Here is a 12,628-nt window from a genome sequence, read left to right on the forward strand (position 1 = left end):
TATCCATGCAGGATGCTTTCAGTCAGGCCTTGTGGGTTTTCTATGGGGTACCTTATCCCTATGGCCATTTGTTTATATCACAATGATATTTTAAAATATTGTCTTGGCATTTCCATTATACTGAGATAAATGTATGTTATGACTTAGACTGAATAGCAGCCAGCAAGATGAATAGCAGTATTTGGGTGAAACTGAACTGCAGCAGAATGAAAACAGTGCTGCCTATGACAGAAATCACTGCCCTCTTATATATCTATTGATGAGACACAAATCACAGGCAGCCAGGCAGTTGGAAATGCAGGGCTGGTTTGAGAGGGAATGTTCTAGGGGAAAGCTAGTTATCATCAGCATATAGCTGCTACTGAACTCCTTAAAAGTTCAATGAAGCCACGCAGGGACATTGAAAAGAACAAAAATACCAGGGAACTAAACCCATGGAGCACAAATGGTGTGTGGACAGGCCATTTGTTGTTTTAGAAAATGTATAGATTTTGCCATTTTCTCTTCGAACTCCTAAAGCAAAGCTCCTGCTCACACAGGCTTAGGAAATCCAAGAGTGCAGGTGTTTGCCAACAAAACTGGATGTGGAGACTTCAGTTTTTAAATGTGCTTTTAATTATTTAAAGAAGAAAAGAAAACGATTCAAAAGTCCAAAACATAAAACTTTGTTACACTCAGGGAAAAACGACTTGCACTTCTTTTGTTTTTGTTTAACACAAATAAATAAAGTGATCATAAGGGGAAACAGTCAAAGAGGGCACAGATTTAAGAGGCCCGTGGAAAGTAAGGGCAAGCGCAGAATTATTTGTGAAAAATGAAACCATGGGTTGTCCCTGTATAACTTTTCTTTTCACTTGTAACCTGTTGATTAGCTCATTATATTCCCATCCTTCTCTTCACCGAACTAATGGCCCTCCTGACACGAGCCACAGCATTCAGTTCATCTTCCTGGGAGTCTTCCCTGCTATTTTCTTCTGTGCTCTTCTGGGACTCGTTTGATGAGTGTGAACTGTTGCATTCGGTGTTGAGGCACTCGCAAGAGTCCACCTGAAGGTATTTGTGTTTCTTGTTCTTCCCGTCAGGGCACACCAGTGTTATTTCCTTTTCGGATACTTTTGACTCCCTGCAGCAAGTGCACTTGTGTTCCATGGAGTTGGCTTCAGAAGAGTATCTGTTTTTGTAGCACAAGAAGGTGAAAAAGAGTTACTCTGTGCCACAGATTGAAATTATGAGCAATTTTAGTGGTGGGTGATATTAGGAGAAACTCGTGTTTGCGCAACTCATTTGCTAAATGACAAGATTCCGGTATTTCCACATAATATTGAATCGAGGATGATGCACTTTAAATAATGTGCTGTCTCTAATTATACCACCATAGCTAGTTGGTTGTTCTGGGTTTTATTTTTTTAAAACGGAGGATCAAGAGACCAAAGTACCAGACCCTCCAAGTGTCCCTATTTTCAGAAGCCATTCTTATTTGATCCCAGAATGTCCCACTTTTCCCTAGGATGCCCCTATTTTCATTGGATAAATGTTGGAGGGTATGAAGTATTGAAATCAAATTGGCTCTCACAGTAGAAAATAAGTTTTGATGTTGGTGTAGCATAGCAGCTAAAAGATTGGGGTTACAGTCCTATACATATTTACCAATTACAGACGGAGGAGAAATTTGATTCAGTGTGCATTTTAAAGCCAAATCTGTCAAATTCACACTTTGTAGAACAACATGTGAACCAAAACATAGCTACTCTTCAAAATACGAATTGATCTGATTTTTGTGTGTGCATAAAAGTGAAGATATTAATGAAAACATACAGAAATGCATTAAGTTAGGAGAAATTACTTGCAAAAAATCACATTAGTAAATTTGATTACATTACTAAATTTGAATAATTAAACAAATGGGTACAAATGCATTGCAGGATCTTATTGTAATTTGGCTTTACATACATTGAGGAAGTTCCACAATGTCCTTCACACTGGGCCACAGGGACCATGTCTGCTGAACGACAACCATCATGAACGATATAGTCCTTCATTTCAGAGAGAGAGCAAGGTGGCACTGGTACTGGGCTATCTTTGGGCTTGCCTGCAGGATAAAATGTTTTTAAAAACCTTTATTCAAATGTTTTCCGGAACATCAAGCTTTTTTGCTCATCTGGACTGAGTTATAAGTAGCACCAAATTACTTGCATGCCATAGTATGTAGCTATTCAAGAAATGTAAAAGTTCAGCCAATATTTAGCCCTAAATGCATTTTGGTAACACAACTGACACAAAAATCCTCTATATATTTACTCAGAAGTAAGCCCCATTGATTTGAATGGGGTTTACTCCCAGGAAAGTGCAGCCTTGAGGGGTGCAGCCAGAATGGCTCCTAGCCATGTGGGAGAGGAGGCTAGGGAAGGATGTACTAAGCATCCCCTCACTATGTGCTAGTTTTAAGGTTGGAATCACCTGCAGGACAAAAGTACCATATTTCAGGAGAGCCAAGATATAAAGCTGAGCATCTAAACCAAAGCAAGATATTAAGAGTGCAGTTACAGTAAAAATATGCAAATCCACTTCTTTTGAATATAGTTTGCAAATCAAAGCAAACTGGCCCATTTTATTTTTTGTTTGGGTGATACTCAACTAAGCCATACTCAGAGATGACTCATAGCTGTACTCAGAATATGATAAACACTGTGCTTATTTATTTATCACATAGAGAGATGGCATAGATATATAATTTATGATACTTACAAGTTTTACAGCAGCCACTGGGCAAATAGGCAATGGTGTCCTAGGAAGAAAAATGTATTATTGAATTGCATATCCAACTAGAACAGCGCAAAGCCCCCAACCTGACAATGAAGTAAGGTTCAAGAACCAGTGGGGTGAGACCTTTGGTTTAGAAGTCTATGTGTGTTGAATAGTTTCTTTTTGTTCCCTTTAAACTTTTTTTTAACCTTTAATCCTTAACAGTAGGAACTGTTGACTAAAAAAAATTATTAAGAAAGCAATTTATGCATATAACTGAAGATACACCAGATATTTTATTTGCACTACATCAGATTCAGACGAAGAATGTAGCTACACCTACATCAGTCATGACTTTGATTTCCATGAGAGCTAAGTGCAGCTAACTTGGTCTGGATCTAATTCACGGGGAATAGAACATGTTTAATGCAGTGAGTAGGTGGCTCTGTGGCCTAAACCACTGAGCCCAGGGCTTGCCGATCGGAAGGTTGGTGGTTCGAATCCCCGCGGCAGGGTGAGCTCCCGTTGTTCGGTCCCAGCTCCTGCCAACCTAGCAGTTCGAAAGTACGTCCAAGTGCAAGTAGATAAATAGGTACCACTCCGGTGGGAAGGTAAATGGCATTTCCGTGCGCTGCTCTGGTTCGCCAGAAGCAGCTTAGTTCTGCTGGCCACATAACCCAGAAGCTGTCTGCGGACAAACGACAGCTCCCTCGGCCTATAGAGCGAGATGAGCAAGCAACCCCAGAGTCGTCCACGACTGGACTTAACTGTCAGGGGTCCCTTTACCTTACTGCATTTATATGACACTATCAACCATGCAGGATCTTTTCTTTCTTTCACAGCCATCACTTTAAAATGACAGATAAGCCAAGAATTCAACACAAAATCCAACTGTAACAGCTCTTGCTCATAGGGTGGGCTAATCAAATTAAAGGAGTTTTCACAAGATGGAATGTGTATATTCAGTATTTACTCACAGGCTGACATGCTTCCTCGTTAAATGCTGGGCAGCTTATTGAAGAGGTGGAGGAGACCAGCTGCCTATGTATGTTCACACAGCTGTAAATAGTGCAGTTGTCATGTGGAGCACTCCGTTGCTCACCAGGCTATTCAAGATAAGGAAACAAATTAAATACTGGCAAAATATCTTCCTGTTTTCTAAATGTGTATTTTCTTATGAATAGCAGAGCAGCCAATATGGTAGAAGGGCCCATAAGGAAGGTTAAAATATTGGGGTTGGAGGGAGCTTGCAATAGAAAGATAAGACTCTTTACCCAAGAATAGTCCCAGTCAGGACTGAGGCCAGTTTTGTGGGAATGAAGGAACAGAAAATAAGTATGTGAGGGAGTGATTAAGGATGGAGTTGCAACTAAATAGGCACTCATTTGATCACCTGCAGCAAACCATAATCACTCCTTGGTAACTAAGCAAGGAAGCTTTTGTAAACTGTCAGCATCAGATAAGTGGAATAAGAAGAATAGGGAGCTAAGGGAAAGAGAGAGAAATTTGAAAAGTGCAAATGGGGAAAAATATTTTTGTTTTAACTACTAAAACCATATTTGTTTCATTTTATCTGCTTTTAACTGCTTTTGCTTCACTTGTCCATTTATTAATTTTTCACAAAAAAACTTTACAAATTTTAACATAAACTGTAAGTTACGTTATCATTGACTTCCTGTCCTCAGCTTCCATGCTGCATAATTCGCCTATACTATTCAATACATCCATTTTGACCTATCCGTCCTAATAATTCCCACTGTTGCTCATATTTCGACTCCTGCTCGTATTTTCTTCTCACTATAGTAGTTCTTTAAATACTTTTTGTCACTTTGATCTCTATTCTTTGCTGTTAATCTTGCCAGTTCCATGGACTCCATCATTTTCAAAAGCCAATATTTTTCGGATTTAATTTTATTTGTTTTTATTTTCCTGTTGCTCTCGGTGAAGACATGCCTGAACGTTTGCTGCCTGTAGCCTGATGCTTTCCATCCAAATGGCATGAAATTTGCAGAATTTTTACTACCCTCTTGGGGTGGTTGCTTTGCCAAATTTCAGTTTGGACAAAGGATATCCGTTGCAGAGGCAGTTAAGAAAGAGGTAGCAAATAACTCCCTGCAACTTTGGGTGATCTACTTTTTTTTTTGCCTGCCTATAACTTTGCTGTCACACAGCCACTAACATTTGCAGGCAGAGTACTGCTCTCTCAAAGGCACCATCACTGCCATTGTTCATGCTGATTTGACATGTCAAATTTGAAAAATGATAATTTCAAAATAAAAATGAATGTACCCACAAAGCAAATATAAAATAAATGGAAATGCATTTGATTCTTTTTTCATTTATTTTTAAAACTAATGCACATCACTAGGATCTCACACAGATACTTGGGTGCCATAAGGGTATGTGGGATTTATTTATAAATTTCGACGTTTGCAGCCAGTCTCTTTCTCTGAATGCTAGTTGCTTTTTCTCCTGCATCAGAAGTTCAGAATTACAAGAAAATCATTACTATTTGAGGACTCTTTAAAACACAAAACACTTACTCTTAAGATGAAAACATCATTCTGAGGTGTTCGTATAACACAGCTTGTCTGCACACACACCCCACAACATTCACCGTCCTGATGAATAAGAGTATGTCCCTAGGGAGAAAGAGATGCACAGTTATGATATGGGATCTGCAACAAAGCTTTGCCATGTGCGGTGCTCCTGCTCAGGCTTCTTAGTCATCCAGCCAACTATACCACTCTTGCATACTCCATCCTATCCTCCCCCTACAAAAAAATCCAATGCCCCACCTACAGATATGTAAAATCCAGCCTATAAATCTACAAAACGACAATGTTTATGGGCCAGTTCAGATAATGACAACTGCTATGGATCCTACATGTGCTGGCGTATATAACCACTTTGAGATGAATAATGGAAGAGCAAGGTTTCAAACCACGAAAAGGCTCCCTGCTCCAGAAATTCAGCTTCAGCACATGGAAGAATGTGGGAGCGGTGATGGTGATGTGAGTGAGGGGTTGGGGCTAGGGAGGGCACACCTCTGCTCTCCCCCCCCCCACCTCATGTGATGGAGGGAAAATACCTGGGAAGGGCTACCACTTTTTTGAAATGTTATTATTATTGAAACTTTTCAGCATAGAAAGGAAAAAAACAGATGAATCTAAATGAAAATGAAAAAAGGGAATAACTTTAAAGTGGGTGTGGGGGAGAGAAAGAGAGGAAAAAGTAAAAGAATACAAAAGAAATATGAAGCCCTCTGACAGAGGTAGATCTTAACCCTTGCTTCACACAAAAGGGTATGGATGGGAAACCTATCCCTGAACATGTTAACTCATACCAACTTCAACAGGTATGTATAAAGAAGTTGTATAAAGGAGGCCTGAATCATCCTGATCAGACCTACTTCACTTCACATTGTTCCATCAAACTTTATATTTCTTTATTTTAAAACGTATATGCTGCTTTTCACCATGTGGTCTCAAGGTGGCTTACAACAATGAAGCATATAATATATATAATTTAAAATTTAAAACATACAATAGATGCAAGGGCAGCCTCACACAGATTGTGTTACAATAATTCAATCTTGGGATTTACCAACGCACAGACTACAGTGGGTAAGTTATACCTATCCAGTTGCATACCAGTAGAAGGGAACTGGATAAAAGGCACGCCTAGCCATACAGGCCACCTGAGTGACAATGATGGTTCAAGGAATACCTCTAAACTATGTATCTGCTTCTTCAGAGGGAGTGTTAGCCCATCCAGGACAGGCAACTGGTCTATCTCCTGGATCTGAGAACCACCCCACCCACAAGACCTCTGTCTTCCCAGGGCTGCCCTCATCCAGTCTACCAATGCATCCAGGTACTTGGTCCCGGTCTTTCACAGCCTCTCCTGAATAAAATATAATGGAGAACTAGGGCTGGGTGGCGGGACGCGGGTGGCGCTGTGGGTAAAAGCCTCAGCGCCTAGGGCTTGCTGATCAAAAGGTCGGCGGTTCGAATCCCCGCGGTGGGGTGTGCTCCTGTTGCTCGGTCCCAGCGCCTGCCAACCTAGCAGTTTGAAAGCACCCCCGGGTGCAAGTAGATAAATAGGGACCGCTTACTGGTGGGAAGGTAAACGGCGTTTCCGTGTGCTGCGCTGGCTCGCCAGATGCAGCTTTGTCACGCTGGCCTTGTGACCCGGAAGTGTCTCCGGACAGCGCTGGCCCCCGGCCTCTTAAGTGAGATGGGCGCACAACCCTAGAGTCTGTCAAGACTGGCCTGTACGGGCAGGGGTACCTTTACCTTTTTAGGGCTGGGTATCCTCAGCATCCTGAGGACACCTTGCCACAAAACTCCCAATGACTACTTCTAATGGTTGCATATAGATGTTAAATAGCACTGGGGGCCAAATAGTGCGCTGTGGGACTGTTATGGGCCCAAGGAGCAGTCTCCCTGTGCCACTTTCTAGATACAACCCTGCAAGTAAGAATGGAACCACTGTAAAACAGTGCCCCCACAGACCTGATCCATCAGGATAACATAGTCAGTGGTATCAGAAGCTGCTGAGAGATCAAGAAAGAGCAGCAGGGTTGCACTCCCCCATCTCTTTCCTATCAGGGCAACCAAAGCTGATTCAGTCTGAAGCCCAGGTCTGAAACCAGAATGAACTAGATCTAGGTAATAATAATCATAGCAACTGGTTTTCGGTTTTGTTCTTAAAGTGGATGGTGCTTACTTGTTCACACATCGTTGGGCATGGGATGTAGCTGCAACTGATCAAATTCAGCAAAGTACTGTTGTCTTTTTTCTCTGTGCAGACACATTTCTGGCACTTATCTCCTAAGATCTGAGAGCCAGGCTGGAATAGGAGAGCAAGAGATAAACTATAAGCAAAGCAAAGCATGAAACAGGCCTGTTTATATTACTTTAGTACAAAATGACTACCAAAAATAAAAATAAAAAATGGAATAACATGAGAATGGCCCAGTGGCAGTAGTTGCTTTAGATTTAATTTAATTTTAATTTGTTTCCATCTCTTGCTAATTCCCTCTTGAATATCTATCCTTGCTCAATTCACACTCTTGTTCATTTGATCGTTGTGTGTTGAGTCACAGTAGCCCCCCAATAAATCACACTTAACACATCAATTTTTGTTTAAGGTTTTTGGCATAATTTTGGCCACAACTTTATTCAAATACAAACAATGTGAGTGGTTGCTTAGGCATTGGTTATGACTATCTGTCCTTGCCCTCAGGGACAGAACTGGCCTTCCGGACACCAGCGGAAGCCAGCGTGGGAAACAAGTATTGGGTGAGAAATAAAGCTGGGCACCAGACCATTACTTCTCACCCTCATGTTCTTGTGGGGCTTGCACGGCCCAAGTCCGACTCCGGGGACAAGGACGAAAGAATGGCAAGCCCCTGGATTTCCTTTAACGAAATTCCCATTCGCATCATTTGGAGGGGTAGGCACTTACCCCTCCAAGCACCAATTTAACCAATGCCTAACCGCCAACCTTACAAGTTGTGACGATTTGCTACGCAGTAGGCAAAAACCAAATGGCACCAGCCAATCAGCCAGATGGCAAAATTCCTACCAGGCCCCCGCACCAAGGCGAACGACCCCATGACAGGCATAGCAAGGTCAAGCAATCCTTCAATACCCTTCAATACTTAAACAAGGGAGGGAGGGCGGGTGATCCGATGTAAAACGGCCAAGAGGCCGTGCCAACGTCTAGCCCCTGTATATATAGACTCTGACCCCTCCTCCGAATTGGCAACAATCAAAACACCCCAGCAACCCAGTTTAACCATTTAAATGGTCGGGATTCAACTAAATTTGCCTAGTCACTGGAGGGTGGCCTGTTCCCAACCGCAACACATGCTCTCTGCTAGGGAGAACACGCTTTACCAGCAAAGTGCGGTGGGTGTGGGTGGATGTGGATCAGCAGCACTGACCTCCCAGTGGTGGAGGCACTTCATTCTCCCGGATGCAGATGGGGCAGTGAGAGAAAGTGGCAAGCCTGGGGGAGCTCTGGATTTGGCAACATCTGTGTTCCACAGGTACATGAGGATGTGAAGCACCACTGCTACCAACCCGGAGTCCCACTTCAATCTCACCAGCCCCTCATCTTGCCCTAGTCTGTGAACAGCAGTGCTGCCAGTGGAAGGCTACTTCTGCTGTTCCACCCACTTCATACACTGCTACTGATTTCACAGTACAGTCGCACCTTGGTTGCCAAACAGAATCCATTCTGGAAGTCCATTCAACTTCTGAAAATGTTCGACAACCAAGGCGCAGCTCCTGATTGGCTGCAGGAGCTTCCTGCACTCAGACGGAAGCTGCAGAAGCTGCATTGGGCGTTCGGGTTCCAAAGAACATTCGCAAACCGGAACACCCACTTCCAGGTTTGTGGCATTTGGGAGCCAAAATGTTCGAGTCGCAAGGCATTCAGGATCCAAAGAATGACTGTATAATCCTATGCTACTGTCTACTCAGAAGAAAGTCCCACTCTGTTCAATGGGGCTAGTTCCTTGTAACTGCAGCCTAAGGCAGCCATATTTTCCTGTGAGCAAACCCTGTTGAACTCAAGTCTGACTTACTCTTGAGTAGATGTATATAGAAATGTGTTATGAAGTGTTTTGGAATGATGTCCTTTCTTTAGAAAATTGGATGTGCAACTGGGCTCCAAAAATGGACAAATAGACAAATCACTTCATGAAACTTTTGTTAGCAGAGTAAGGAAGAAAAGGAAATCTTACCGTGTATTCATTACCGTTAGCCACACAAACGTTTTTGGGCTCTACAAAAAAAAAAAAGACAACATGTAAAATATTCTATATTAAGCCACTGGATATTTTTTTAAAAAAATGTACTCACTGTTATATAGCTCCCCACCATGCTTCCTTCACCAGCAGGGATGGCAAGCGTGTGGCTCTCCAGATGTTGTTGGACTACAACTCCCATCAGCCCCAAGCCAGCACAGCCAGTGGTCAGGGATGGTAGGAGCTGTGGTCCTGCGACCTCTGGAAGGCACCAGATTGGCTACTGCTTCATTAGACTGTAAGCTAAGGATACAACTGGGAAGCAAATTCCACTGGCAACAGCCAGATTCACTTCTAAGCACGCTTAGGACCAGAATGCGATGTGTCATGCTTATCCTTTCATAATTTGTTAAAACAGACTTACCACATCGGTGATCAGGACAGCAGTGGCCTTCAGGAACTTCAGAAACTAACTCATACCCTGGCTGACATTTAGGAGGCTCTGTTGTGCAGTCAGTGGCATTGCATACTGTAAAGAAGAAAGGGCAAAATGATATTGCAGAAACATGGGGAAATTCCTTAAACTGGGTTCAACCAGGAGTACTGAACAGTGAATTAACCAGGCATCTTGCAAATTAATATTGAACAGTGAAGTAATCATGCATTGTGCAACAGGAGTTCTCCCATAGTTGGGGAAACTGTAATTGAAAGTATTTACAGTGGTGCCTCGCAAGACGAAATTAATCCGTTCCGCGAGTCTCTTCGTCTAGCGGTTTTTTCGTCTTGTGAAGCAACCCTATTAGTGGATTAGCGGATTAGCGCTATTAGCGGTTTAGTGGCTATTAAAGGCTTAGCGGCTATTAAAGGCTTAGCGGAGTAGCAGCTAAAAGGCTATTAGTGGCTTAGCAAAAGGTGGGGGAAAGCGAAAAAAAATCGCAAGACTTGCAAGACGTTTTCGTCTTGCAAAGCAAGCCCATAGGGAAAATCATCTTGCGAAGCAGCTCAAAAACGGAAAACCCTTTCGTCTAGCGGGTGTTCCGTCTTGCGAGGCATTCGTCTTGCGGGGCACCACTGTATTCAGTTCTTAATTCTCTGGCAGGTGGGGCCAATCCATCACTCCTATTACTGTGCCTTCAATTGTACTGAGCTCCCTGCTGCTTTGCCCCTTCTCCCCCTTGTAAGGAGCACTAACCACAAGGCATTGCAAAGCCAGGTGGGCAATGCTGCCCTGCCCTGCCCACACCAGCAACTGCTACTGCTGGAAAATGCTTGTTGGCTTCTCCCCCCCCCCCAAAAAAAAACCACAAAATAGCATAATAACAACTAATCACCGAAACAGACCAATGAACTTACAGGGACTTTCTAGTCTGCTGTACCTCTGCTGTCTGAAAATTGCTAGCACTGGGAAGTGAACCTATAGCCCTATACACATCATGGGCTGTATTAAACCTTTTGTGCTAAGGCAATGATTAGCACTAGGGGATTTCCCCTTTCTCCTCTCCCTGTGCATGTCCCATATCATCCCCAAAGCTGTTCCAAAAACCTTGGAGAAGCTCCAGAGCAAATTTAGGGGACACACAAGGGACAGAAAGGGGGTGAACACTCTGGTGCACAAGAAGGAATCCTTGCAGTGACGGAACCTTCACCTTATGTATTTGCTCTACCATTGACCATTGGTTGCTCCAAAGCAGGTAAATAGCAAAGGGCTCCCAAGAATTGCAAAGGGCTCCTAAGATGGACTTACCACAAGTGGTTTTAGAGCAGCATTTGTTATCAGGATTGACTTCAGTGATCGTGTAGAATCCATCTCCTTCACAGCTGACATAATCATCTGATGGACATTTGAGGGGCTCACAGGTAATACCGCTGCCTCCTTCCAGGCAACTGCACTTCTTGCAGTCAAACTCAAACTCCTCCCCAAACTATCATTCAAGAAAGGTAAAACACATTAAGTTTGTGAATGCCTACAGGGTACAAACTGTAATAAAAATTTTCTGTCCATGAGGTTTGTGGAATGTCTGCTTTAACTTCTTCTGGGCAGCACCTTCTGGGTGAATGCCTTCTCCTGACAGAAGCAGTGGGGAACCTTCAGTCTGTGCACTTAATTAGACCCACCATGAGGCCATTGGGGTATAAACACACCCACCTCTTCATCACTTGACATCATAGCTATAGCACCAAAGTCAAAAGGAAGAATTGGGGTAACTCTAAGAGCACTCCCATTTCTTTCTTTTCAGCCATGGCTTGAGGTGCAAATCAAGGATCCTCCTTACAAGTCCTGGCTTGAAATAGGCACTTTTTAAATTTGGCACATTTTTTTTGTTCAGCAACAGAAAAGGGAACCAAAATCAAGGAGCACCTGTTATAAGCTGTGGCTGCAAATAAAGATCATTTCTTTGCACTTCCAGTCATGGGTGCAGAGGAAAAACCTTCCCTTGCATCTGTGGCTTGAAGGTTAAATTGTCTGATGTCATATAACATCAAGTGAAAATCAAACTTGTTTTATTTATGGTTATTCTGCTTTGCTTTGTTTTTGTGGGGGTTTTTTGTTGTTTGTTTGTTTTTGCTACAATCTATTCTAGTATTGTTACCAAGGATGGGCAGGCTATGAACTTTTTAAATAACCAAATAACTCACATATATTTTGGAAAATAGCAGAAGGGAACTAATTTTGGTAGGTCATTTTATTACAATCCTAATTCTGCTACATTCCAAAAACTGTTTATCATGATGGATCCCTTGATGAGATTATCTCCAAATAGTTGAAAGAGCAATAGAAAACAAAGTTGTTGGGATTTTGCACTTCCTTTCCCCAAAGTAAAGCAAACTTACAACTGAATACTTACAATTCAGCAAAAAAGGAACACAAAACAAACAGACTTGCATCTTACCTTCCTTGGTATATTATCTGGCCCAACACATCCTGCAAGCAGAATAAAGAAAATACCCATTACTAATAAGTTCATTAGGCCAGAGGTTTTCAACCTTTTTGAGTCCATGTCTCACTTGACCAACTACATTCTTTCTATGGCACCTCTGTGGGGCTCAGGAGCCCAGTTATATCACCCCTTGCCTACAAAGCTGGCAGCCTCTTATGCTTTTTCTAATATCCTCCCTTGAGGAGTG

At 42.6% G+C, this 12,628-nt stretch overlaps 1 protein-coding gene across 1 annotated transcript in view; it reads right to left on the reverse strand.

Moving 5' to 3' along the window:
• Positions 1–704: 704 nt before the first annotated feature.
• The window catches only part of LOC308576199 (mucin-2-like), a 66,366-nt gene continuing 54,442 nt past the window's right edge, over positions 705–12,628 (reverse strand). Inside the window, exons 45-54 of the mRNA XM_081175347.1 lie at positions 12,394–12,425; positions 11,247–11,424; positions 9,927–10,031; positions 9,500–9,540; positions 7,474–7,596; positions 5,286–5,384; positions 3,720–3,848; positions 2,746–2,785; positions 1,951–2,089; positions 705–1,171 (exon numbers count right to left, since the gene is read on the reverse strand). Of these exons, the coding sequence (XP_081031473.1) occupies positions 877–1,171; positions 1,951–2,089; positions 2,746–2,785; positions 3,720–3,848; positions 5,286–5,384; positions 7,474–7,596; positions 9,500–9,540; positions 9,927–10,031; positions 11,247–11,424; positions 12,394–12,425 (1,181 nt within the window). The 3' untranslated portion in view covers positions 705–876. The remainder of the gene's footprint in view (positions 1,172–1,950; positions 2,090–2,745; positions 2,786–3,719; positions 3,849–5,285; positions 5,385–7,473; positions 7,597–9,499; positions 9,541–9,926; positions 10,032–11,246; positions 11,425–12,393; positions 12,426–12,628) is intronic.

This window comes from Podarcis bocagei, assembly GCF_964188305.1.
Source record: "Podarcis bocagei genome assembly, chromosome: 1".
In the NCBI taxonomy this organism is placed as follows: Eukaryota; Metazoa; Chordata; class Lepidosauria; order Squamata; family Lacertidae; genus Podarcis; species Podarcis bocagei.